Source organism: Impatiens glandulifera, chromosome 2 (assembly GCF_907164915.1).
Source record: "Impatiens glandulifera chromosome 2, dImpGla2.1, whole genome shotgun sequence".
Lineage (NCBI taxonomy): Eukaryota > Viridiplantae > Streptophyta > Magnoliopsida > Ericales > Balsaminaceae > Impatiens > Impatiens glandulifera.
In genome coordinates, this window is record NC_061863.1 from 61,161,980 (window position 1) to 61,186,897 (window position 24,918).

Here is a 24,918-nt window from a genome sequence, read left to right on the forward strand (position 1 = left end):
ATCTTCTTTTTGCGTCAGCGGATCACGTGCCCACGTGTAGGACCCACAAACGTTATCCATGTTCCTCCCTGTGAAGTAGTTCCATTTCATCCAAAAAGTTTGGTTGCCTCCTCCAATAGTATTTTGACACGCCTCTCTAACAACCTCCATATTCATTATACCCTTACCCTTTTTTCTTGTCCTCATTCTGGAATTAGATTTCCACCCACTATTAACATATCAATAGAATCTTTCTTTATTTCTTTTATTTAAATAAATAATATGGTAACACATAAATCAATAAACTGAAGTTAATGTAAGTTTTATTAAACAATCTTAGATAGAATAGAATGAACAAATACATGATTCTATATATTTGTTATGGGCCCTTTAAACCAGTGGCGGGCACTAATGATCCAATATGAAACTACTATTATAAGTAAACCTCCAACTGCAACCGGAGTATAGTTTAACGTCTCCTCTGTAATTGGGTACGCCACTGGCAAAGAGAAAAGAATCGAAATTGTCGCCACCCAAACAACCGCTACCCATCCGATAAAGACACCGTATCTTCCCAAGTTGAAAGGCCCCGGAACAAAAGACTTTCGAGCTAGAGTTACCCGAAAGAAAATTGGCATTGCGTATGCGATGTAGAGTCCGATTGTCGCTATTGATACCATTGCTTGGAATGCCACCAAGCTTCCAAGGGACTGCCAAACCAAAATGTAACCTTTTACTTATCTAGAGAATGGGATAATAATAATAATCATAATACTTTGTTACATATATACTTACCGTCAAGGCCATGCAAAATGCGATTAAAGCAGAGAGCCATACTGCATTTATAGGAACCTCTTGGCCGTTCACCTTATGCCAAACAGGTGACAAAGGCATGGCTCCGTCTCTTGAGAAAGCGTAAGCCATCCTCGAGTTGCTTGTCATAGAGCTCATACCGCAAAAGAATATAGCAACTGCAACTATCCCCAAGCAAATGATGCCTCCCACACCAGTACCGTATCTGTCTTTAAAACTAAGATAAAATACCTCGGCAATTGCATAACCGCCGGCATCGTTTTCCGAGCTCAACAAGTAAGGGATGTCGGTAACTGCAAACGTGATACCGAGTAGGTAACCCCATCCAACAATGATAGATACTCCGATGGAAGTAATAATCCCTTTTGGTCCATTCTCATCTGCATTTTTCGTTTCCTCAGACTGAAGCACAGCAAGAGGTTTGTAATTGTCAAAACATCAGCAAGATATATATAAAACAAGTCATTTTTTAGCTTACCATATGAGCAGAGGCATCATAACCAGTTAGAGTATACTGGCTCATCAGAAGTCCAAGAAGAAATATGTAGGGTTTGCTAGTGATCCCATCGCCATTGTCAGCATTAAAGTGAGTGAAAACAAATTTCGCACTTGCCTTCTCTTTCGCAACAGCTGGGACGAGAATCATAAGAACGAATACACCTAAAATAACAACTCTCATGTAAGAAAACAAACAAATTAGGCACGTATGGATCGCAGACTGGCAGTGTTTGTTCATTACCGAGGAGATTCCATGCAGCCGCGAGCTGTCCGAACATGGATAACAGAGTGATTGGAAGACTGTTTATTATGGCATGAAGAAGCAAAATTACACCATGGATGCCAATAACAACATATTTTGAACCCACATAACCGCCTCCATTTCTTCCTCCTGTACTCAAGAGGATAATGACTTGAATCAGCTGTGCAAGTGAGAAATCTACACTGGTAGTCACAGCCCATTGACCAACAATATTGAACCTGTGAATATGAAGAAAACTGAGCATTACTAATCAGATTTGATTTCACACATGATATCCCGTGTAATGTTTTAGATAAATTCCTTTAGCACAGAATTGATTGAAACCGAATATAGTAAACAGAAGAATTTCAGAAAAAGGAAAGCAACTATTTAAACTGGGAATCAGACATTTAAGGATAATCAATCGAAATAAAGGAACTAATGTACAAGATCAATCAGTAAACAGTAATCAGTAAGAAGTGAAGTTTAATAGACTAATAGTACCAGCCAGTGATCCACGAGGCGAAAGGTGCCCAATAGTGGCCAGCAAGTTTGGCACTCCAGTAATAGAGCCCACCAGAAGTTGGGTAGGAAGAACAGATTTCAGCCATGGATAATCCAACAAACATGGTGAAGGTACCGGCAATAAGCCAGCCATAAACCAAAACAACCGGGCCTCCATAATTAAGACCCGTATTGTACAAAGTGGTTATACCAGTCAATACAGATATGATTGAGAATGAAAATGCGAAATTAGACAAAACCCTGAAGAAAAAAGGCAGATTAGAAAAGTGGGTATTGATTTGATTGATAAATCATGAGAAAGGAAAGGAATGGAAATGAAGGACGATGTGTTTACGAGAGATCTCGCTTGAGTTCTTGCTTGTAACCGAGCTCGTTTAGACGGGCATGGCCGGAATCGAGAGAGCCGTTGTTCTGATTCTGAATATGAGATGGGAGCGTCATGGTTTCATCTTCTCCCCGATCCCAGCCCATCTCCAAATACTCCGCAGAGAGTTGAGTAGTTGACTTTACAGTTGATTCTCTTTGTATAAATAAAATGTGGAACGAATCTCTTTCGATTCCTTTTTATTATAATATAGATTCTTTGACTCCTCACCGCAAACGTGTTCTACTTCTCCGCCCACGTATAAACTGCGAGTCGTCGTCTTCGTCGGCTGTCCAAAGCTTACTTAGGGCAGCGTTCAGACTTCAGACTCTTGTCATTCTCTACTATACTCTTTTCCAACAGGCCATTTATTTCAAAATGATTTTAGAAATCAAATTATTTATTTGTTTAAATTTTACAAAATAAAATTATTAATTAAATTTAAGTGAAAAAAAAATAGATAAAGAGCTTGGTAAACAGTTCTGATTTGTTTATTATTTTTTTATTTAGAGAGAAAAAAAATAATGATTATAATATGTGATGTGAGAAAAAAAAAAAAAAAAAAAAGTAAAATAATGTTTAATTATTTAGAATTATTTAAATAACTATAAACTGATTTTAATTAATTAATATTTTTTTTTGGAATTTGTGACTATAAAAAAAACAAAAAGATTGTGCAACTTTTCAAATTTGTTAGTTGGCTTTCTAAAAGTAGAAATTTTGTATACTAGACGTCACAATTATATAAACTTTTAATTTTTTTATTAGTATATATTATTTTATTCTTATTGAATAGTCTTAATAATTAAATTTAAATAATTAATTATATTAATTTAATATATTATCATTTCATATATATATATATATATATATATAATGTATGAATAATTTAATATAAGTTTTATTTTTAATGTATCTTCATTAATATAAGTGTACTTTCCCTAAGCCACACATAAGAAAATAAATAAAACATAAAGAAATAAGACTTATTATTCCAAACATATTATGGAGGCTATTTGAATTGTTATTTTTTTTTAATTCAATCATTATTTCATATACCCTTTTATAATTAGTTAATTACTTTATATTAGATTAATCAATTTATTAATTAAAATATTAAAATATCTTTTAAATTTTAAAATATTTATAATACTTTTATATATTTTTAACAAAATAAATAAATCCTCAAAATAATCCCTACTAACACTTTTTAAGTAAATCAATATTTATTTAAATAATATTCTGAGTTTAATTATATAATGTACCATATTTCTTGGGATAATTCCGTAGATAACGGATCCCACATGTAAGGAATATTATGACAACAAGTTTTTCCAATCACTCACCTAACTATTTTTTAATGTTAAAATTTATTTTAATAAAGTTGTTATCAAGTAAATTTAAGAATATAAATATTTGTATAAAAACTATATTATTTCATTTATTTTTATAATATTTTAAAATTTTATATATCATGGGTAATTTGGTAAATAATTCAAACATTTAAAAAAAAATACATTAAACTAATTTATTTTAGCCATAAACTAGTTTTTTTTTGCTGGCCATGAGTATGGGAGGTACAATGAATCCTAAATTTTTTATATTAAAATAAAAAAATATATAAAAGAGAAATGATTTATGAAATAAATTTGGAATAAAAATAGAGCAAAAAATAATAAAATTTATCTTTCTACTCTCTATACTTATATATATTTTTTTTTAACCAATAACCTAATGATACATTTTCCCTCAATTACTCCCCAATTTTCAATTTTTTTTCCATAACTCTCCTCATATAAAAGTAGGTTTTAAGGGTTGCGAAAGAGTACATTTATGCCTTCTATGTGAGGGGGAACAAATCTGAGTATCTGGTAGCAGAAGACCTCAATCCACTAAGAGCCTAAGAGGGATATAATATACTAAGCAAGAGATGGATGATAAAATTAATATTATAATTAATAATATATATTAATTAATTAATCCATTAAAAATATTATATATAAACTACTATAGTAGGTTCTTTAATGAAAAATAAAAATATAAACAATATATTATTTTTTTGAACAAAAGTTTTGTCTTTTGAATAAAAATAAATATAAAAAAATAGGAAGAAATCAAATCAAATCAAATCGATTTATATATATATATATATTTGCAATTAGTCATGATAACATCAGTTTCTACTTTATATTATTGTCGAATCCGTGCAATGAACCTATATTTAAAAATGATTCAGTTTATTCTCACAAATAAGTTGAGTTTATAAAATTTGTTAACCAAAATGTGTTTAATTATAAGTGATTAGTTATGCAAAATTGCATAAACAGCGGCATTTTGAGAAAGGAAGGAAGAAGAAAAGTTACCAGCCAGTGAACCAAGAAGCAATTGGACCCCATCGATTACCACAGAGCTTGGCGCTCCAGAAATAGAGACCAGCAGCGGTTGGATAGGCGGAACATATTTCCGCCATTGATAAACCAACTATCATAGTGAACAAACCTACGATTGGCCATCCCCATATCATTGTCACAGGCCCGCCAAATGTAAGTCCGGTGCCGTACATCGTCGTTATTCCAGTCAGCACCGATATTATTGAAAATGTCACCGAGAAGTTCGAAATCGCCCTACATATATACAACACACATCTGATTATTATTCACTCATTACTACCTAAAAAATGCAGATCAATTCCATCCATGGATAAACGAAACTGAAGAAGAAGAAGAAGAAGCAGCTTCTAGATCAGATGCAGATGCAGATGCAGGTCGCGCAGGCGAGAGATATATAATAGAGATAGATCGTAGAACTTACGATAGACTACGACGGAGTTCCTGCTTGTAGCCAAGCTGATTTAACCTAGAATCATCTGCGGCCCTATCGGAATTGATTTCGCAAGCATCGGCGGGAAGACGGAGATAGTGCCCATCGGCTTCTCTATTCTCCAACTCCATTCCTTTTTCTCAACTCTCAATTGATTGGTTTAGACGTTTCACATATATATATATATATATATATATTATAATTATGTTGCTTTATGATTATTATGTTTTTTTTTATTTTATTTTTTTACTATTAATAATGCTTTATGAGCATTTCTTTGATTTTTTATTTTATTTATTATTTTTTTTAGAAGACTGATTTTTTCTTTAAAATGTGATTAACTCGAAAATATATTTAACTATTTAATCAGACACACTTGACACTTAACAGGCTGGAACTCAGGATCTCAAGACTAGAGATATTTACTACTAAACTAGAAAAGAGGATAGGTATATCTTTGATTTGCAATAAATAATATATTAATAACATACAAATTTATTTATTTTTAAATTAAAGAACTAACACAATATTTATTTAACAGGACTGTGTGGTTTATACAATTTTGACTTAATATATATTATAGTGAACTCAGAATATTGTGCAACACATTTGTATCAATTATTTTAAGGCAACTAGTTTCTCTACTAATAAAATAACATTAATCAAACGTATAATATCTTTAGCAAGTGAACATTAAACTGGCATGGTCGGTTAATAATGTTCATTGCATCCACTATCCTTGTATTATTCGATTAAAAACACAACCCTTTTTAAATAATTGATGACGACTTTCTAAATAAAATGTTTTTCTTTAAAGTTGTAACGTTTTCGTTATTTCATAATAGTGTTACAAATTGTATAATCATGTTAATAGAATTGAATAAAACAGATACACTATTATTATTATTATAAATTAGCATAAATTAATAAGAATCATCAACTAAACATAAAAGGAAACTCATCACTAAAATAGAAAACCTCAAAAGCTTGGTCTATTGGAGTTTGTAACCTAAGCTTTCATGTTATAACTTACAGTAATAATAATTACAGTAATAATAATAAAATGGTGATTTTTTATATTTTTTATTCAGTTCAATTTATTTATATAAATTATTAATTTTTATCTGTTTTATCATCAATCACATTATTAAATTTATTAATCAAAATTTTAAAAAATATATATAAAAAAAACTCAATATTTTAAATTTTGTATCAAACAATTATAAAAAAAAAATGCATTAAAATGGTATCAATCGTAGCCTTCCTCATTTTCAAAATAGCAACAAATTTACCATTATTATGGTAAGAAAAACTATTATAGTGAATCAGAAGTCACATGTCTAATAATAGAAGTTGATTCCAACCCTTCTCCCACCATTTTTTGTTTTTGTTATGTACGGTTAATTTATCTTACTTTTTATTTTTTGTTTTTGTCGCATTTTATCATATAGTCTTAATATATATAACATTTTATAATATATATATATATATATATATATATATATAATTTTAGATTGTTTAGATTAGCAGACTTTGGATTTTTATGTTACACAAAAAATGAATTAAATATAATAGTAAATTAATGAGTATGAAAATAAGTTATACAAAATGTTTTTTTTTATTATATATATTTAAAAAATTAATCAATACATATTATTTACGAATGTCAAAATTAAAATTAAGTCTTTCCTTTTAAATTTCCTTTTATATTTTTTTAATAAATAATTATATATATATATATATATATATATATATATATATATATATATATATATAACAAGCTACACACAAATTAATTTATAATAGCGTTACAATTTGTATAATCCTGTTAAAAGAATTGAATCAAACAGATACTTATTATTATTATTATCATTATTTATAAATTATCATAAATTAATAAAAATCATCAACCAAACATAAAAGGAAACTCATCACTAAATTAGAAAACCTTAAGCTAGACTGTCTATTGGAGAAGCTTGGTCTATTAGAGTTTGTAACCAATCTCTCATGTTATAACTTAATAATAATAAAGTGGTAATTTTTTTATTCAGTTCAATTTATTTATTTAATTAAATTATTTCTTGTTTATCTATTTTATCATCATTCACATTATTAAATTCATTTTAATTTACATTAATACATTTTTTAAGTATTTTTTTTTGTAAATCTTTGCCAAACAAAATTATTTAGATAAAAAAACATTTGAAAATAATACAAACTTACAACACTAAAGATGGCATCAATATTCAATTATAGCCTTCCTCATTTTCAAAGTATAAGCAAATTAACCTTCTTATTAAGTGAATCAAAAACTAAGTTAAAATGGATATAATATATTTGGGTCATGCCAGCGCATTCTTTGTTAAAATAAAATAAAAGCTACATCCTAATAATGGAGACTGATTTCAACCCATCACCCACTATTTTATTTATCTATTTATGTATGGTCAACTTATCTTTAGTGGTAACACTTTGTCATAATTTCACATTTTATAATTTCTATTAACAATTAAAGATTTTTTTTGTCCAATAACCACGGCATGAATAGTTTGATTGACATTCTTGTACATGCTCACAAAAAATCAAAGATTAAAACATGAACATTATCATTTAACCAAATTTATTGTAACAAATCTTGTAGACCAATGATTCAATAACTTAAGGTTCAAACCAAACGCCTTTCCCCAAGTTCCATTCCATCCAATATAGGACTCGTGGAGCTCGTATCGATCTCTAATGACGACGATTCAGGCCTCACTATAAATCCATTTGAGTTCGATGAATAAGAATAATGTGCCTTCCCGTTTATCGACTCCCCTACCATCTTCGCATACGGGATCCAACCTGAAACAAGAGAAGCTAACTCAAATAGCAGTTATTTGCTTTTAATCTGCTATATAATAACTTAACCAAATTCAATAATACAATTTTACAGATACATTTCAGTCCAATCTTTTTTCAGGTATTTTTTCACACAAGAATTAAGATCATACCTTCTTTGTTATATGGAGGTGGGAAAAATTGCAAATAACAAAATAATGCAACCGTTAATCCTGCAGAATTAAGTAACCAAACAAACTACATTAGACAATGACAACAAGAACATCATTAAAAAAAATGAAATGAGTTCATCAATCAATCAATCCATCGTTCACAACACACCCAATAGACCGCCAACCAATACATCTTGCCAATGATGCCAATAATCATCGACTCGAGAAACAGCAACCAGAGCAGCAACAAGTAAAGGCAGGAAAACTAAGCATAGCTTTGCAATATGACCCCTTTGATCGAAAGCTTGGATTTTTCCAGATAAGTACAAAGAAAGGAACCCCAACCCAGCAAAAGACCCTACATTTATTTATGTTACATCATTCAACCAAAACTGTCTACAATATATACAATAAGAACACCATTGCTTACTACTTACAAGAGGTATGGCCACTTGGGAAGCTTTTATGTCCTTCTTTGATCTCACTTTTCAATCCAGTACACATAACATCCTTTGTGACAGGATCAAACACCTTGACAAATATTTTCTTTTTATTGATTTGTAACAAAGAAGAAAAAACTCGAGGATTCAAAAAACTAACCGACCCCTATTCCATCAGGAAAACAACGCCAGAAGAAATCCGGGCGAGGCCTTCCAACAGCATCTTTGATTGCATCAGTTAATACTGCAGCTAAGATTACGGAGAACAGAAGTCCTGCAATACAAAAATACCATCAAAGACAAAGAACAGAAGTCTACTGCTGATGATGATTAGAATATAAATATAATTAGTGTTGTAACCCAATATTGCATGGTGGAGATCATAGACATTCTTTCTGATGAAATAGTAGGCCAGGATGACCATCAAAGGAAGCAGCACTGCAACAACCTAGTTAACAAAAGGCAAGAAATTAGCTGCATCCAGAAAAGAATTGAGAATCACATTATTTAATGGAAATTAAAACATACTGGAACACCCCAAATTGGAACAGTGTTTTTCTTTAGAGGATATTTAAGATCTGTCATCATATCCTCTCCAACAAAACGATAAAATGGTTGTATAACATTCAAAACGACGTCTACGAGAACAAGAAGTAACAGGATTAGCCAGTCATGCATGTGCACTCTTGCTACATGAGCTCCATGGGATCTTATGGTGTGGGAATCGAGCTGTTCATGAATCTCTGGCATCTTTGTTTAGATATTGTTACAAATTGACATGGGAGTGACTTACACACCTGGTTCAATTAACAAAAGTAATATGAGACAATCAGCAAGCAAAAGACCAATCAAGTTTACAGTCTTATAAGAGAGTATAAACAGTAGAGTAATTTCAGTAAGATGGGTATGATATTGAATGTTGAATGATCCTTTAATGGGATTAGGTAGGACTAATTAAGTTCCTCAGTCAGTTCAAACCAATGTAGCTTATAATTAAGTTAAAGGGATGAGCTTGAAGAATATCTGCATTGTGTTGTTGAACAAACATCACGAGTGCTAGCTAGTAATTACCCAATTCATCAAAAATCCAAATTCCCAAATCCCATTGGCAATGTATTGATACCCACAAACAATTAATAAAGAGAAAACGAAAGTTGAGAACTAGGAAGCAATTCATGAAGAAAGAACAACTAATTAATTAATCATCTCAAACTGGGAATGGTTTAGTATAGTCTATTGAGATTGAACAAATACATTGTAAAAGAAGCACAGAAGATAGAGAGATCTTACAACTTACAAGCAAAAGAGATAGACAACAGGGGTGATGGTTTCTTAATCGGAACTAGCTAGGGAAGATGAAGATGATGATCGAGTTTCAGGTGGAAACATATACTATGTATGAAAGAAAAGCTAACCTCTTTCTTACCTAAAGGAAACGACTCCTTTTAGCTCCCTTTGTCCGCAATAGTGCTTGCTTGCTTGCTTGCTTCCTATTTTTCCGGTAATCGGTTTATGTTTTTCAATATTTTCAAAAAAACTTGAAGTTTCTATCTATTACACGTTTTTCCATTAAAGAGAAATTTTGTTTAACCAAGCATCCATTTTCATTTAATCTCTTAATATATATATATATATAAATGTATAATAACTGTCAATTTCAGAGAATCTCTCCTGGATTTCTCAAACATATTACACCTTACTTTAAATAATTCTCTTGTAAGATTTTGTTTGATGTGGTATCGCGGATGAAATATATGATTTTTATCTTAAAAAAATCATAATCTCATTAGTAAATCACTACTTCTTTTACTAAATTATTCAATAAATAACACAATTCAAATAATTAAATAAAATACTAACTTTTGTGAAATTTTGTATATTATTTAAGAATTATTTATTAGTTGTTATTATAATAAAAAAAATAATTTCATTCAAAGTTATCTTATAATTTTTAAGTCTTATTTAGATATTTATAATAAATATAATATATATTTATAAAAATAAAAAATTATTATTTTATTGATAAATCGAATATTAAAAAAATAAATTAGAAATAAATCTTATGTCCATATACATAAGATATGTATTACATTAATCTCATTAAATTAAGGTTAACATTTTGTTCATTCACCATATAGAAGATCTAATCCCACATAAGAGAATATAAAGAGATCTACTTGGATCCAAATTCAGAAATGGAAGACACTTCATCAAGTATTTAGCGGATAGATTTTGCAATTCAAAATATTATTTCAATATATGAAATTATTGCTATAATCGGTAAAAATAAACAAAGAGTAATAAATCTAATAAATATTTTCTACTTAACTCTTTTTTATATATAAATATACTCACAATATTATATATACAGGGTCGGCCTTGGTAAATCCGGAAAGCCCATAGGCAGGGAAGTAATAAAAACAATTAAGTTTTTAAATAAATTTATTTAAATATTATAATATAAAAGTGTGTAGTTTGTTGGATTGTGATGAAAATTTCTAATTTTATTTGGTTATGGTTTTAATTTCACTAAAAATAATTTTTTTTCAAGTTTTACTTCCTGGATAGACAGCCCAATTATCAGGAGCCGACGCACTCCTCTATATATAAGATTGATGTTTGTATTTTGTGCATTATAATGTCAAGTTTCATATATATGGATCGAAGTCTCTTATGATTATTTTAATTAAGCATTCAATAAGTTTTTATAATGCAGAGATTAGGCTTAAAGCATTTCCATACATGACTTAATTTATACAACAATTTTAAATAACTTCAAAGGAAAAGAGAATGAAATACTACACAACTAGCTGTTACCTAATTCATAGTATTTCCCTTATTTCCCCTAGAAGTTCCATTGCTGCCCCGAGCTATCATAATTGTTGCATTCTTAACCTTAAACTTTGAGCATTTGGAAAAATAAATTTTATAAAATTTTAAAAATTAAAATTAATTTGACTATATTTTTATATAAAAAGTATTATTGAACTTTTTAAATATAAAATATATAAAAGGTTGTAAGATAATTAAAGTGTGCTATAGAAATTTGTTTGATTACATTTTTTTTCTAAATATATTTCAATTTAAAAAAGAAATAATAAAATAAAAAAGTAAGTTTGTCTAATTAGTTGATTGTTTGAAACGGTGAAATATATATATATATATAATGATGCTTAATTTTTAAAGTGTCCGGATTACCGGGTCGAAAACTGTGGTTAATTTGAATATATGTGATAGTAAATTGATACTTGGATCGAATTGTGGGTTGACCCGCCCATAAACTTAAAAGGGTTAAAAATAAAATTAAAAATGCTGCAGGTATGGTTTGAATTTGCAACCAAACAAAACAAATACAATCAACCATTTAACCAACTAAGCTAATAACACTTTATATTTTAAATTCAACACCAAATTTGATGAACGCGAGACATTTTAACAATATAAATTCAATTTTTTAACTAATTAATCTATATATATATATAATGATGCTTAATTTTTAAAGTGTTCGAATTGTGGGTCGAGAGAGATTGATAGTTCATTTGTCGAGGGATGAAAGACCGGTAATAAAGGATTGGTACTATTGAGATAATTAGGTGTAAAAATGAGATTACGAGATTAGTAATATGAGATGTCTATTATGTAAAAAATGATAATTTTGGTTGACCGAAAAATTAAGGTAAAATCAGTGAACTAATGAGAAAAAGTTAAATGAATGTCTACTTAATAAATTTTTTATTTTGTGTTATATATTTTAATAATTAAATAAAAAAAAATATTGAATTAAATTATAAAGTCACATTTTTTATGTATTTTTTTTTTGATTTTTTATAATTACTCGTGAAAATAGACAGATAAATGCTAGTTCATTTAATTAGCCCATCTAATTATTTAAAAAGAATGTGAAAAAAAAAGAACAATAATAAGTTACGAGATATATATCATAAAAATATTTAAAATAAACAAACTTAATTAACCTAATAAAAGAAACATTGAGATAACATCAAATTGAAAAAAAAGAATGAGACATCACTTTCAATGTTCATACCTCAAAAATCTAATGCAGTCTTGAAGATCTAAGAGTACAGAACCGTCTTTTATTTGTCTTGAATTATTGTTATAACACACTATACACGGTTATGTTCTGATGATTTATATAAGGGTGTGTTTGATAACATTGGAGTTGGCATTAACATTGGAATTGGAGGGTCCGATTCCGATTCTTATGTTTATGTTTGTTAGACACTTTAATATTAAGAATTGAAATTGGAATTAAAATTCCAATGGAATTCAATATAGTTTAATTTGATAGTTCTCAATTCCAATCTTTTTAGGTCGGAATTGTAATTTCAAATTAACACGTTTTTTATATTTTTGAAATTTTTAACACGTTTTTCACACATTAAACACGTTTAACACGTTTTTACATGTTTAATATATTTTCATATTTTGGCACGTTTAACACGTTTTTGATACATTTAATACATTTTTTTACGTCATTGACACGTTTAACACGTTTTTGACACGTTTAACATGATTTTCACATTTTTAACACGTTTAACACGTTTTTGACACGTTTAACACGTTTTTGGCACGTTTAACACGCTTAACACGTTTTGACACATTTAACACGTTTTTCACGTCCTTGACACGTTTAACACGTTTTTGACACATTTAACACGTTTTTCACATCATAAACACATTTAACATGATTTTCACGTTTAACACGTTTTTGGCACGTTTAACACATTTTTGACATGTTTAACACGTTTAACACGTTTTGACACATTTAACACATTTTTGACATGTTTGACACGTTTAACACGTTTTTGACACATTTAACACGTTTTTCACGTCCTTGACACGTTTAACACGTTTTTGACACGTTTAACATGATTTTTACGTTTTTGACACGTTTAACACGTTTTTGACACGTTTAACACGTTTTTGACACGTTTAACACGTTTTTGGCACGTTTAACACGTTTTTTGTACGATCTTGATACATTTACCTCATTTTGACACGTTTAACACGTTTTCATGTTTTTGACCATTAAACATGTTTTTTTTATGTTTTTAACACGTTTAACACGTTTAACACGTTTTCACGTTTTTGACACCTTTAACACATTTTTTTACGTTTTTGACATATTTACCTCATTTTTGACACGTTTAACACGTTTTTCACGTTTTGACACGTTTAACAAGTTTTCACATGTTTGGAAGGTTTAACACATTTTGACACATTTTCATGTTTTTAACACGTTTAAAATGTTTTTAACACGTTTAAAACGTTTTTAACACATTAAACACCTTTAACACGTTGTTGACATGTTTCACATATTTTTTACGTTTGTAAACGTTTGACATATTTTTAACACATTTTTAACACGTTTTTCACTTATTTGGTACGTTTAATACATTTTTGATAAGTTTAACACGTATAAACATTTTTGACATGTTTAAAATGTTTTAAACCTATCAAAACGTGTGAAAAATATGTTAAACGTATTTAAAATGTCAAAAACGTGTTACATGTGCCAAAAACGTGAAAAACGTGATAAATGTGTGAAAACGTGTTAAAACGTGTGAAAAACGTGAAAAACATGTGAAAAAGTGTGAAAACATGTGAAAAACGTGTTAAACTTGCCAAAACGTGAAAAACATGTTAAACGTGTCAAAAATGTGTAAAACGTGTTAGACATGCCAAAAATGTGTTTAACGTGCCAAAAACGTGAAAAACATGTTAAACGTGTGAAAAACGTGTTAAATGTGAAAAACGTGTGAAAACGTGTTTAACGTGTTAAACGTGTTACATGTGCCAAAACATGAAAAAACGTGTTAAACATGTCAAAATTGTGTAAAACATGTCAAAATTGTGTAAAACGTGTTAGACATGCCAAAAACGTATTGAATGTATGAAAAACGTGAAAAACATGTTAAACATGCGAAAAACGTATTAAACATGTTAAAAACGTATCAAAAACGTGTTAAACTTGTTAAAGTGTGAAAACCGTGAAAAACGTGAAAAACGTGTGAAAACGTGTTAAACTTGTTAAAACGTGTGAAAATGTGTGAAAAACGTGTTAAACTTATTAAAACGTGTGAAAACGTGAAAAACGTGTTAAAACGTGTGTAAAACGTGAAAAAAAACGTGTGAAAAACGTGAAAAATGTGTTATAATGTGTGAAAAACGTGAAAAACGTGTGAAAAACGTGAAAAACATGTTTATCGTGTAAAAAATGTGTTAAACGTGTAAAAATGTGTTAAATGTGCCAAAACGTGAAAAAACGTGTTAAACGTGTCAAAATTGTGTAAAATGTGTTAGACATGCCAAAAACGTGTTAAATATGTGAAAACGTGAAAAACATGTTAAACGTGTGAAAAACGTATTAAACACGTTAAAAACGTGTCAAAAACGTAAAAAGTGTGTTAAACTTATTAAAACGTGTAAAAAACATGTTAAACGTATTAAAATGTCAAAAACGTGTTAAGAATACCAAAAGCGTGAAAAACATGTTAAACATGTGAAAATGTGTTTTAAGTGTGAAAATGTGTTAAACATGTCAAAAACGTGTTTGAACGTGCCAAAAACGTGTTAAACATGTCAAAAACATGTTAAACATGTCAAAAACATGTTAAAATATCAAAAACATATTAAACGTGCCAAAAACGTGAAAACATATTTAAAAAGTTAATATTTTGAACCGATATTTTATTTTACAAACATAGGAATTAGAATTGAATTACAATTCTATCATTTTCCCAAACATAGGAATTAGAATTGAATTACAATTCTATCATTTTTTCAAACATAGGAATTGAATTGTAATTCAATGCCAATTCTCATGGAATTGGAATTAGAATTCCAATGTCAATTCCAATTCCAATTCTTCCTCATCAAACAGACCCTAAGTGATCAGAATTTCAATGTCAATTCCAATTCCTCCTCATCAAACAGACCCTAAGTGAATTTTGAATAGTTTATTAAAGAAGATGAGACATTGTACCTTGAAATGTTAAAAGACTGTATTTGTTATTTTTAGTTTTTACTCATTAATTATTTAAATGATTTGAACTTAAAATCTCAAATTTATGATTATTATAACATTTGTTATTGTCCTCTGTCACTTAATTATTATATAAAATTATTATATTAATTGGTAAAACTAATCAAATAATATATATTTTATATTCATAATATATTAAATCATTATTATTATTTTTTAAAATTAGTTTAGATGAGAATAATCGTTATATAAGAAATCAAATGTTAGTTTAATTTATAATTATAGATAAATGAGAGTTGATGAATTGAATAATTATAAAATGAAATCCAAAGAAAGATTAAACAATGTATTTAAGCTACATAAACAGAGAAAATGTTGCAATTTGGACAAGTTTAACATAAAACATATAAATCAAAGTTTAGTGTAAAGAACGCGCAATCTAATTGATGATAATTGAAGGTAATATAATATCTAAATATATATTATTCCCAATAAATAAAGGTGTCATGATTATGGGTATGGGTAATTGGATATGGCAGGACGCGTGAATATTATTTGATTTCTTGAAAAATATACTACTATATATTACGTACTTAATTATATTTCCCACTCATTATTAAATCCAATATTTGTTCCTAATATACCCTCTTTCATATATCCCATCTAAAATAATAATAATTAGCAGAAAAAAAAAATTGTAATATATAATTGAAGAAAAATTATTGGAAGAGAGAATTTGGAAGGAAAATGAAAAAAAATATGACACTGAAAACGAAAGAAAAAAATTAGCTTTCTTTAATCCTTCCTCATAATTTAAAAGTTCTTAATTTTTAAGGTTATCTTAAATTTAAATATTTAAAAATGAAAGTCATGACTGAAACACCTTAAACAAATTAAGATGTGACATCCTCATAATGTTGAAAGGAATGATTAGCCCACATTTTAAAACTCAATTTCTTAACTAAACGATGAATTACACTTTACTTAATTCATTAAAGATATAATTTTCTTTATAATAATTTGTTAACATATTGATAACAAATATTGATACATAATAGATGGATTTGATACGTCAACAAAAATTAGTAACGAATTCAATATTAACTAACAAAATTTTCGTGTCGATGTACACGGATAAAAATAAAAAAAAATAAATTAAAAAAATTATAATAATATTTATTCAATATTTAAAATTATTAATAAATCACGAATAATATATTAAAATAAAAAATAAAACGCTCTAATTTCACATTTTATTCATTTCGGTAAAATAACTTATTTTTTCACATATTTTTTTTTGAATGAATATTTCATCTCGTAACTTTACACTTTCATTTTGCCAATCAGACATTTGATTCATATTTTTTAATAATTAGCATCATGACCTCACACTTTGGTCAATCAAATATTTGATTCATATTTGTTTAACCACTTTCAAATGATACCAGTCTATTATCCCTCGACAAACCACATCTCAATCACACTTGGTAAAATATTGTAATTGTTTTGTTAGGTTGCAAGTTCGAAACATACAAATAACATTTTTAATTTTATGTTTAACCGTTTTAAGTTTATGAGTTGGTCAACCCACAATCCGACCCAAATATCCATTTACTCTCACATATATATCCAAACTAACCACAGTTCTCGACCCGGTAATCCGGACACTTTAAAAATTAAGCATCATTATATATATAGAGAGAGAGAGATTAGTTAGTTAAAAATTTGAACTTTTATTGTTAAAATGTCTCGCGTTCATTAAATTTGATGTTGAATCTTAAATATAAAGTGTTGTTAGCCTAGTTGATTAAAGGGTTGTACTTGTTTTGTTAGGTTACAAGTTCGAAACATACAAATAACATTTTTAATTTTATTTTTAACCGTTTTAAGTTTATGGGCGGGTCAACCCACAATTCGACCCAAATATCCATTTATTCTCACATATATATCCAAATTAACCACAGCTCTCGACGCGGCAATCCGGACAATTTAAAAATTAAGCATCATTATATATATATATATATTCAAAAAGTAGCTAATATGTCAATTGTCACAAAGTAAAAGAATTAATATTCTCTGAAATCTCAACCTTAGAATTAAAATGGTTCCAAAATTGATAAAACTAATTATATCATATTATAACATATTCATCGACTCAACGAGTACAAAATCGGAAAAATTCGAGCTAAAATGTCGGAATAGAAATATGGACACTATTGAGGTCATTAACGAGCAGTCGAAAAAAGATGACGGGGAAAAGTAAAAGAAGCCCGTGACCAACCCCGAACAAGAGAATGTCAAGGTGGTCAAGAAATCCTATATCGAAATCCTTAAAAAAATGAAAGCCATAATGAACACATTAACGAGAACCAAACCGATCCCGATCTCGATCCCACCAAACCTAAAACTGAGGCCCTTTTCCCACTAATTAGGTTCGAAAGCCCGACGTCGACGTAATGATAGCGAAAGCCAAAGCATCTCAAAAACATGAGCTCTGAAACCATAGAAAGCTGCAACGTTATCAAAAACCACCTTAAGGGAAACAACTCATACGTTCAACTCCAAACTCAAGCCCAAAAGGAAAAAAGTGACAAAAGAAGTTAGCGAAGACAAAGAAGCCAGAACTCTATCCGGAAATATATCCTAAAAAGACTTAAGGGTGGCAAGAAAGAATGAGAGAAAGAACAAGGGCAAAGACAAGAGAGACGAGTCCGAGGAAATCAACCCCTATGGTCTTGTTTTAGTTGATTGATTGTTAATTTCATTCTTTATTCACTTTTATATATTTGGTTTTATGTACGTGTGTGTTTCTTAGGCTAACTGTGGATTTCTAATGACCATCGTGGGTTAACTTTAACCAAATTATTATAAACTCAATTTCAGCTTTGGTAATCATTTTACCCTTTTCGAATTTTTTAATTAATGGCGTAAGTCATTTCTAAAAAAAAAACTATGAATAATAAGACCTTAATACAAAATTAGATCAAGATTACTGAAATTAAAAACATAAAGTATATATTCTTAAGTTATGGTTAGGGCTGGCTTCGGACTGACCCTAGTTATAGTGGTAAGTTTTTATATTGTCAAATATCTTTAGATTTAATTAATTGACTAAGATTATTAAGTATAAATATATATATATATATATATGAAATAGTTATAGTCAACTATATATATAATTAAAAAAATAAATGAATGGGTAAGTACATGGAATGGAACAGAAAAGATGTAGGTGATCCCACCACTACTACGAGAGCACTAATATTATTAGTTGTACAATTTGGAAATTTGGAAGTTTGAAGCATCCCCAACTTCAGGATAATGTTGTTCAATTTTTCAATCGATGACACCTCGACATAGACGTCCTCCCAACTTAATATATTATTTATTTGTTTGTTTATCTTAATTAATCTATTTTTCTTATCTTATCATTCATACCAAACCTATATGTACAATTCTATCATTATTGAGAAAATGATATATTTTACAAAGATTAACTAATTTTAATGTTTTTTCAGTTCTAGTTAATTAATAATTAAGCGGTATGTTACTTAAAATTATTAAGGTAGTTGAAATGGTAATTTCGAAGCGTCTTAAATACAATTAAGACCACATGAGGTTATGTTATTTATTTGATTATCTTGGATTAAAGTCCTCAACATAGGAGAGTTTATTTAAAATAATTAAATATTTATAAAATAAAAATTCTATTTAAAATTACTTAAAATAATAATAATATATTATTATTTTAGATATAATTAATTTAAAAATAATATTAAACAAGTGATAGTTTGATATCAATTACATATTATTTATTAGAATAATTAGTCATTTTTAATTATAAATAAAAATTCACTTTGTTTTTTTATTGTAAAATCGAAATAATCTATAAACCCATCCAACTATAGAATTTGATGAGAGAACAAATTTAAAATGTTAAGAGTTTAAATAAATCAAATTAGTACTTTAAAATCATAAATTTGAAGAATAAATTCAAATTTTATTTTATTTTTAAAATTAAATTATTAAGAGGCAAACACAAACATATACCGTCACAATAATATAAAATAAATAGTCACATCATCTGAAATATTTATAGTTGTTATATTCATTTTAATGTATTGTCCAACTTTGTAATAGATATTCAAATAGAGCATTCAAATTTTGATGACTGGAAAATCAACTAGTTAGAAAAAAATAAATAAATTAAGAAGTCAATCTAAATAAAGAGTAGTTGAGAAATGTTATTATTATGCAATACTTTTCTACTTATCGTGAGAAGTTAATTTGTATTTTCTATAACAAATTTCAAAACATCCAACACATGAAAACTGTCTAGTATAAGTTCATCCTCACAGGAGAACTGTCATAGGCCACACAAACAAACTGGTCGAAATGCAACACAAATAAATGTCCATAATCTTGCCAAAACTTTTAATGTATCCAACCGATAATAGAGTATTATTCCTACAAATCTCAACTAAAGTAGTACCTTAAGAATTGATAATTATTTAAACTTGTTACTACAAAATTAAATGTTAATTTGGGCTGAACAAAACACCAATTTCAATGTTTGTCTTTGCTAGACTGGGAAGCTCCATCTGTTAAGGAAGTAGCAGAAATTGGTATCATGAATACTAAAATCAGACAAACTCACAATAATTAGATGTCGAGGAATCGGGATGCATCGACTTCCTCGACAAATTGTGTTCACGAAAATGTTGATATTGTAAAAAAAAAAATTTTAAGAAAAACAAGGGTTTTACGCTTTTGTCTGATTAGGGCTTTGAAATAAATTGTGATGATTGTGTTAATTTATTTGAAACTATTTTTATCTAGATCGATGTTTATGGTCTGTTAGAAATTTATGTTTGTTTTTATGTCATAAAAAAATTTATTCATCACTTTTTTTTTGTATACATTTTATTTATGGATTGATGAAAAAAAATCTCATTTTTAAAAAACAAATAATTTACTTACTATATAAGATATTTAAGTACAATTATAAATATTATAATACTATTGTGAAATTATTTGACAATCCAAGAAGACCGTAGAAATATCAATAAACAGGTGCATTCAATTTTATCATTCTGTGTGTGTGGGGTGTGGGGTAGGGACATGTATGATTGATTATATAAGAGAATAGTTAAAGACACAATAAAAAAAGAAATATCTACCTGATTTGTCCCTTAAATGGGAAAACATCTTATTCTCTCTCACTTTCTAATCAATATTAATATTACTACTAATCTATTATCTACTGTCAAAGAATAAAAATAATCTACTTTTGAAATTTTTATTATTTTGTATACCAAATAATTACTAATTTAAAAAAAAATGATGAAATATAGTAAAAGAAGGGCACGGGCACCCAACCAATGGGATGCCTACCTCTCTGTCAAACCACGTGGAACAACTTACATTTTCAAATTGCCCAAGTTGTCCTACACAACGGCCTGGCTTAACCCTGTTTATTTGAAAATATTAAATAATAAATAAAATGATCAATTTAATTAAACAATTTGGTTTTACATGATAAACAAGATTGTCCCACTTTGAATAACTCAATAAGAAACAAGGCTTTAACATTCTTTTAGTAACATTTCATACTATTATAAATAATCAAATAGGGATTAAGGTGGTACTAGTAAATAAAGCAAACTTGTTCTAAATTGAAAACGAGATAGGATAGAGGCGGTTAAGAACGGACAGTGAAAGACAACGAATCCGATATGGCATGCTACGTTGGATGAAAGAGAAAAAAAATCAATGAAAGAGCGATGCGCTTCAAACGAATGTGACAATCGTTTTTTTAGAACGCTGGGTTCGGTTAGAGTGCGACTAATCTCCGCGAGTTAAACATATAACTCATAAACACACATAACTAATTAAACAGGCGAACGGAACTTGTCGTCTGACGGGTTCGAACCAGGTCTTTTAAAGAGGCAAAAAATATCATCTTTAGGTTAGAAGAGGGGATAAACAATCGTTTAAATGAAACATTGAATCACTTTGTATGGCCCAGTCAAACGATTTACATAAAAATTTGTTCTTTAAATTTAAATGTTCAAACATTAAAAATCGTATATGCAAAAAATTTAAATGTTTATAACTTTTGACCTAAAATAAATCATTCACAATTTGTGAAATATTTTACCTTAAATTGAAAATTGCTTTACGTGAAGCAGTAATTTGTTTTACTAGCCAAGTTAAGTGATTTATATTAAAATTTATTGTATTTTTTTTAATTTTCTCTTGCCTCAATCATTTTCCATTATAGGAATTTGATGCTTACAAATCAATTTGTTTTTTTTTTTTTTATAGCTTGAACGTTTCTTTACCACACCACAACGTTTATTATAACTATTAACACGAACGTTTCTTTACCACAATGTTTATTTTTTATTTTTAGTAATGATTGACAATAAATAGAAAGATAATCTCTAGGAAAATAGTTGACATAAGAGATCAAAATGTCACGGACTTAATTTTTACTTGAAGTGGAAGCGGGAAGCGGGGATTATGGTCGGGGTGTTTTTATAATTTAAAAAAATAAAAGTAAATTAATAAAAAAAATAAAAGTTAATTTTGTTAAGTGTATAAGTATTTTGAGGGTGGAAATGGACTTTATTGTTAATAATTAGACTAGTTCGTATATTGAATAAAATAATTAAAAAAAATAATGCCAATAAAGAGCCAGCTGTCTTTGCCAAGTATAAGAGCATCCAACTCCATACTTTCTGACCCCTTTTTCTCTCTCTTAAAACGACTTCGGACCCCCGAAGAGCACACAGACGAGGATCCACCTCCATGGAACCTCCACCGCCGCCTTCCGCCGCCGCCGTGCCCGTGCTCCCAGCGGCGGCGCATGCCAATTGTCATGAATCTATCGATTCCTCGCCGCGATCCCGACACACCGAATCCTCGGAGGAGAATCATGCGCCGCAGATCCCTAGCGGCGGCGGCAAGTTGCGACTCATGTGTAGCTATGGAGGTCATATAATGCCCCGTCCACACGATAAATCTCTCCGATACGTAGGCGGAGAGACGCGGATGGTCGTCGCTGATCGTAACTCATCTCTTTCCGAACTCACCAACCGCCTCTCCAAAACCCTCCTTTCTGGAAAATCCTTTACTCTCAAGTACCAACTCCCAAATGAAGACCTTGATTCACTCATATCTGTTACCACCGATGAAGATTTAGAGAATATGATCGAGGAGTATGAGCGAATTTCCGCCTCCTCTGCCGGTTCGCTCTCCCAAAAATCCTCTCGTCTCCGTCTTTTTCTCTTTCCATCCAAACCGGATTCTTCTTCCTCATTTGGCTCTCTCCTCGAGAATTCCGTCAAATCGGAGGGTTGGTTTCTCGATGCCCTTAACGGTACTACCAGACCCTTCTCGGAGTCTGCATCGGTTGACTGTCTGCTGGGTCTCGATGAAGATATCGCCGCAATCGCCGGCAATAATGACTGTTCCTCCGCTAAAGAAGCCGAGTCGCAGCTGAAGGGAGTCGGCGGGAATAGCAGCAAGCTCGGCGCTCAGGATATTCAATCGGTACCCGATTCGCCGATGCTTGAGACAACCTCGTCGTTTGGATCGGCTTCCTCGTCACCTTTGCTGGCTAATCTGCCCCCAATTCGTATTCGTCCGGAGGAACATAAACCGCAGGTGAGTGGAATTGAGGACCAGTTCTTGCAGATGAATGTTGCTGGGGCTCCTCCTATGCAGAAGCAAGAGGATGGGGGTAGTAGTAACTTTATGATTCCTTCTTCGACGACGCCTACTGTACTGACGACCCCTGCCGTGATAGCATTGGCTCCGTCGCCTTCTGCCCCGTTGGCAACTTTTGGGGCTTCGGGTGATTACTTAAATAGGGTTTTCTCCGATGATGAGAGATCTGATCAGGGAGCCCGTAAGCCATCGCAATTGCAGTCTCAGCCGCCTCCGCCATCATTTGTACAGCCAAAACCTACTTCCTCTGGTGTTGATTTGGCTTCTCCAGATTCAGTTTCAAGGTACTTGTTGCTAACTATATTCAATTGACTACACTTAAAGTTGTTAGATCGGATTTTAATTTGTTGATTTTGACAGTGAGAATAGTTCAACCAATCCATTGTCTCGCCAAAGAACCATGCTCTACCAAGATCCTGGTGTTCAATTTCAAAACTCTTCTTTGAACAACAGGGTTCCTGTTAATCATGTTGATCAAACACTGTCCGATCTGAATTCTACATATTTACTGCCTACACAATTCGATCATCAGCAGCAGCAGCAACATCAGCAAATAAATCTACAGCAGCAACAACAACAACCTTCACAGCAGTTCATTCAGGCTGGGACACATTACATTCACCAGCAACCAATATCTCCTTATTATTCATTATACCCTACCCAGCACCAAGCACTCCATCATCCTCACCAAGTTATTTACGTTCAAGCTAGACCACCACCAGCCTACAACATGCCAGTTCACCCATCAAACTACAGTGATGGTTCTGCTTCTGCTGCTGCTGCGACTGGTACTGTCCCTTCAAGTCAAGCCATGATTGCCGGTAAACAGGAAATGGCTTCGGCCATGTATAGGACTGGTGCAGCAGGAGCAGGAGGAGGATCAGGACCTCAGCAGTTGGTTCAAGTGGGTTCTAGTCAACATCAACCACAATACATTGGATACTCTCAGATTCATCATCCTTCTCATTCCATGACTGCTGCAGCACCTACTTCTGGTGCAAATAATAATGGGAATTATGGATATGAATATGTTGAACACCACCCGACACACGGGCAGATATTTTACACCACCCAGCAGTTGCCCCCGCAACAAATGATGACTGGTCAGTATCAAAACATCATCTCATCAGCTCCTCCTCCCATGGCTACTGCTATGTCAGAAGCTGCTGGTGGTTCCTCTCAGCTCCCAGGAGAAAGCATGAAGCAGCAGATGAGGACTTCACAACCATTGTAGGTGAGAAGAAACAATTTTGCAGGTTGGTTGTGGCTATACAGAGGAGGAGGGTACTTACTCTAGTGTCTTTATTGATATTATTATTTGATATTCATATTATTATTAATATTGGTTTGTGGTTGTGTTTATGATAAGGATTCTTCAAAACAAAATTCTTGATACATTTTATGATGATGTTGATATATTATGTTTGATTCACTCGCAATATCATATATATGGGTGTGTAAAGATATGAGTCTTCTTATAGTGGTATTTTTTTATCTGTTGTGTT

The 24,918-nt window shown here is 30.3% G+C and overlaps 3 protein-coding genes across 4 annotated transcripts; 1 reads left to right on the top strand and 2 right to left on the bottom strand.

Moving 5' to 3' along the window:
* Positions 1 to 280: 280 nt before the first annotated feature.
* On the bottom strand, positions 281 to 5,379 carry LOC124925435 (amino-acid permease BAT1 homolog). 2 transcript variants are annotated; one of them, XM_047465432.1, is made up of 6 exons: positions 5,232 to 5,379; positions 4,784 to 5,044; positions 1,532 to 1,770; positions 1,271 to 1,452; positions 775 to 1,194; positions 281 to 689 (listed from the first exon to the last, which is right to left on the bottom strand). In XM_047465432.1, exons 1-6 carry the CDS (start codon positions 5,369 to 5,371, stop codon positions 348 to 350), a joined length of 1,584 nt encoding a protein of 527 aa, XP_047321388.1. In that variant the 5' UTR covers positions 5,372 to 5,379; the 3' UTR covers positions 281 to 347. The 2 variants fall into 2 exon arrangements, with proteins under 2 accessions (XP_047321388.1, XP_047321389.1); XM_047465433.1 differs by lacking the exons at positions 4,784 to 5,044; positions 5,232 to 5,379 and adding exons at positions 2,036 to 2,296; positions 2,391 to 2,744.
* A 2,362-nt stretch (positions 5,380 to 7,741) lies between these two features.
* On the bottom strand, positions 7,742 to 10,081 carry LOC124925440 (lipid phosphate phosphatase 2-like). Its single transcript, XM_047465440.1, has 8 exons — positions 9,971 to 10,081; positions 9,202 to 9,470; positions 9,034 to 9,121; positions 8,838 to 8,947; positions 8,671 to 8,764; positions 8,403 to 8,591; positions 8,234 to 8,293; positions 7,742 to 8,084 (listed from the first exon to the last, which is right to left on the bottom strand). The coding sequence occupies exons 2-8, from the start codon at positions 9,421 to 9,423 to the stop codon at positions 7,906 to 7,908; spliced, it is 942 nt and encodes a 313-aa protein (XP_047321396.1). The 5' UTR covers positions 9,424 to 9,470; positions 9,971 to 10,081; the 3' UTR covers positions 7,742 to 7,905.
* A 12,339-nt stretch (positions 10,082 to 22,420) lies between these two features.
* LOC124925432 lies at positions 22,421 to 24,845 on the top strand. The gene is made up of 2 exons (XM_047465430.1): positions 22,421 to 23,697; positions 23,774 to 24,845. The coding sequence occupies exons 1-2, from the start codon at positions 22,493 to 22,495 to the stop codon at positions 24,645 to 24,647; spliced, it is 2,079 nt and encodes a 692-aa protein (XP_047321386.1). The 5' UTR covers positions 22,421 to 22,492; the 3' UTR covers positions 24,648 to 24,845.
* The last annotated feature ends 73 nt before the right edge of the window (positions 24,846 to 24,918 follow it).

Coding starts and splice junctions, on each gene's coding strand:
- LOC124925432 (XM_047465430.1), top strand. CDS start 22,493: ATGGAACCTCCACCGCCGCCTTCCGCCGCCGCCGTGCCCGTGCTCCCA. Junction 23,698..23,773: donor TCTCCAGATTCAGTTTCAAG/GTACTTGTTGCT, acceptor TGATTTTGACAG/TGAGAATAGTTCAACCAATC.
- LOC124925435 (XM_047465432.1), bottom strand. CDS start 5,371: ATGGAGTTGGAGAATAGAGAAGCCGATGGGCACTATCTCCGTCTTCCC. Junction 1,771..4,783: donor GCTTCTTGGTTCACTGGCTG/GTAACTTTTCTT, acceptor TCATATTCACAG/GTTCAATATTGTTGGTCAAT. Junction 1,195..1,270: donor ATGATGCCTCTGCTCATATG/GTAAGCTAAAAA, acceptor GCTGTGCTTCAG/TCTGAGGAAACGAAAAATGC.
- LOC124925440 (XM_047465440.1), bottom strand. CDS start 9,423: ATGCCAGAGATTCATGAACAGCTCGATTCCCACACCATAAGATCCCAT. Junction 8,948..9,033: donor TCTCCACCATGCAATATTGG/GTTACAACACTA, acceptor TTTGTATTGCAG/GACTTCTGTTCTCCGTAATC. Junction 8,294..8,402: donor ATTGGTTGGCGGTCTATTGG/GTGTGTTGTGAA, acceptor TTAATTCTGCAG/GATTAACGGTTGCATTATTT.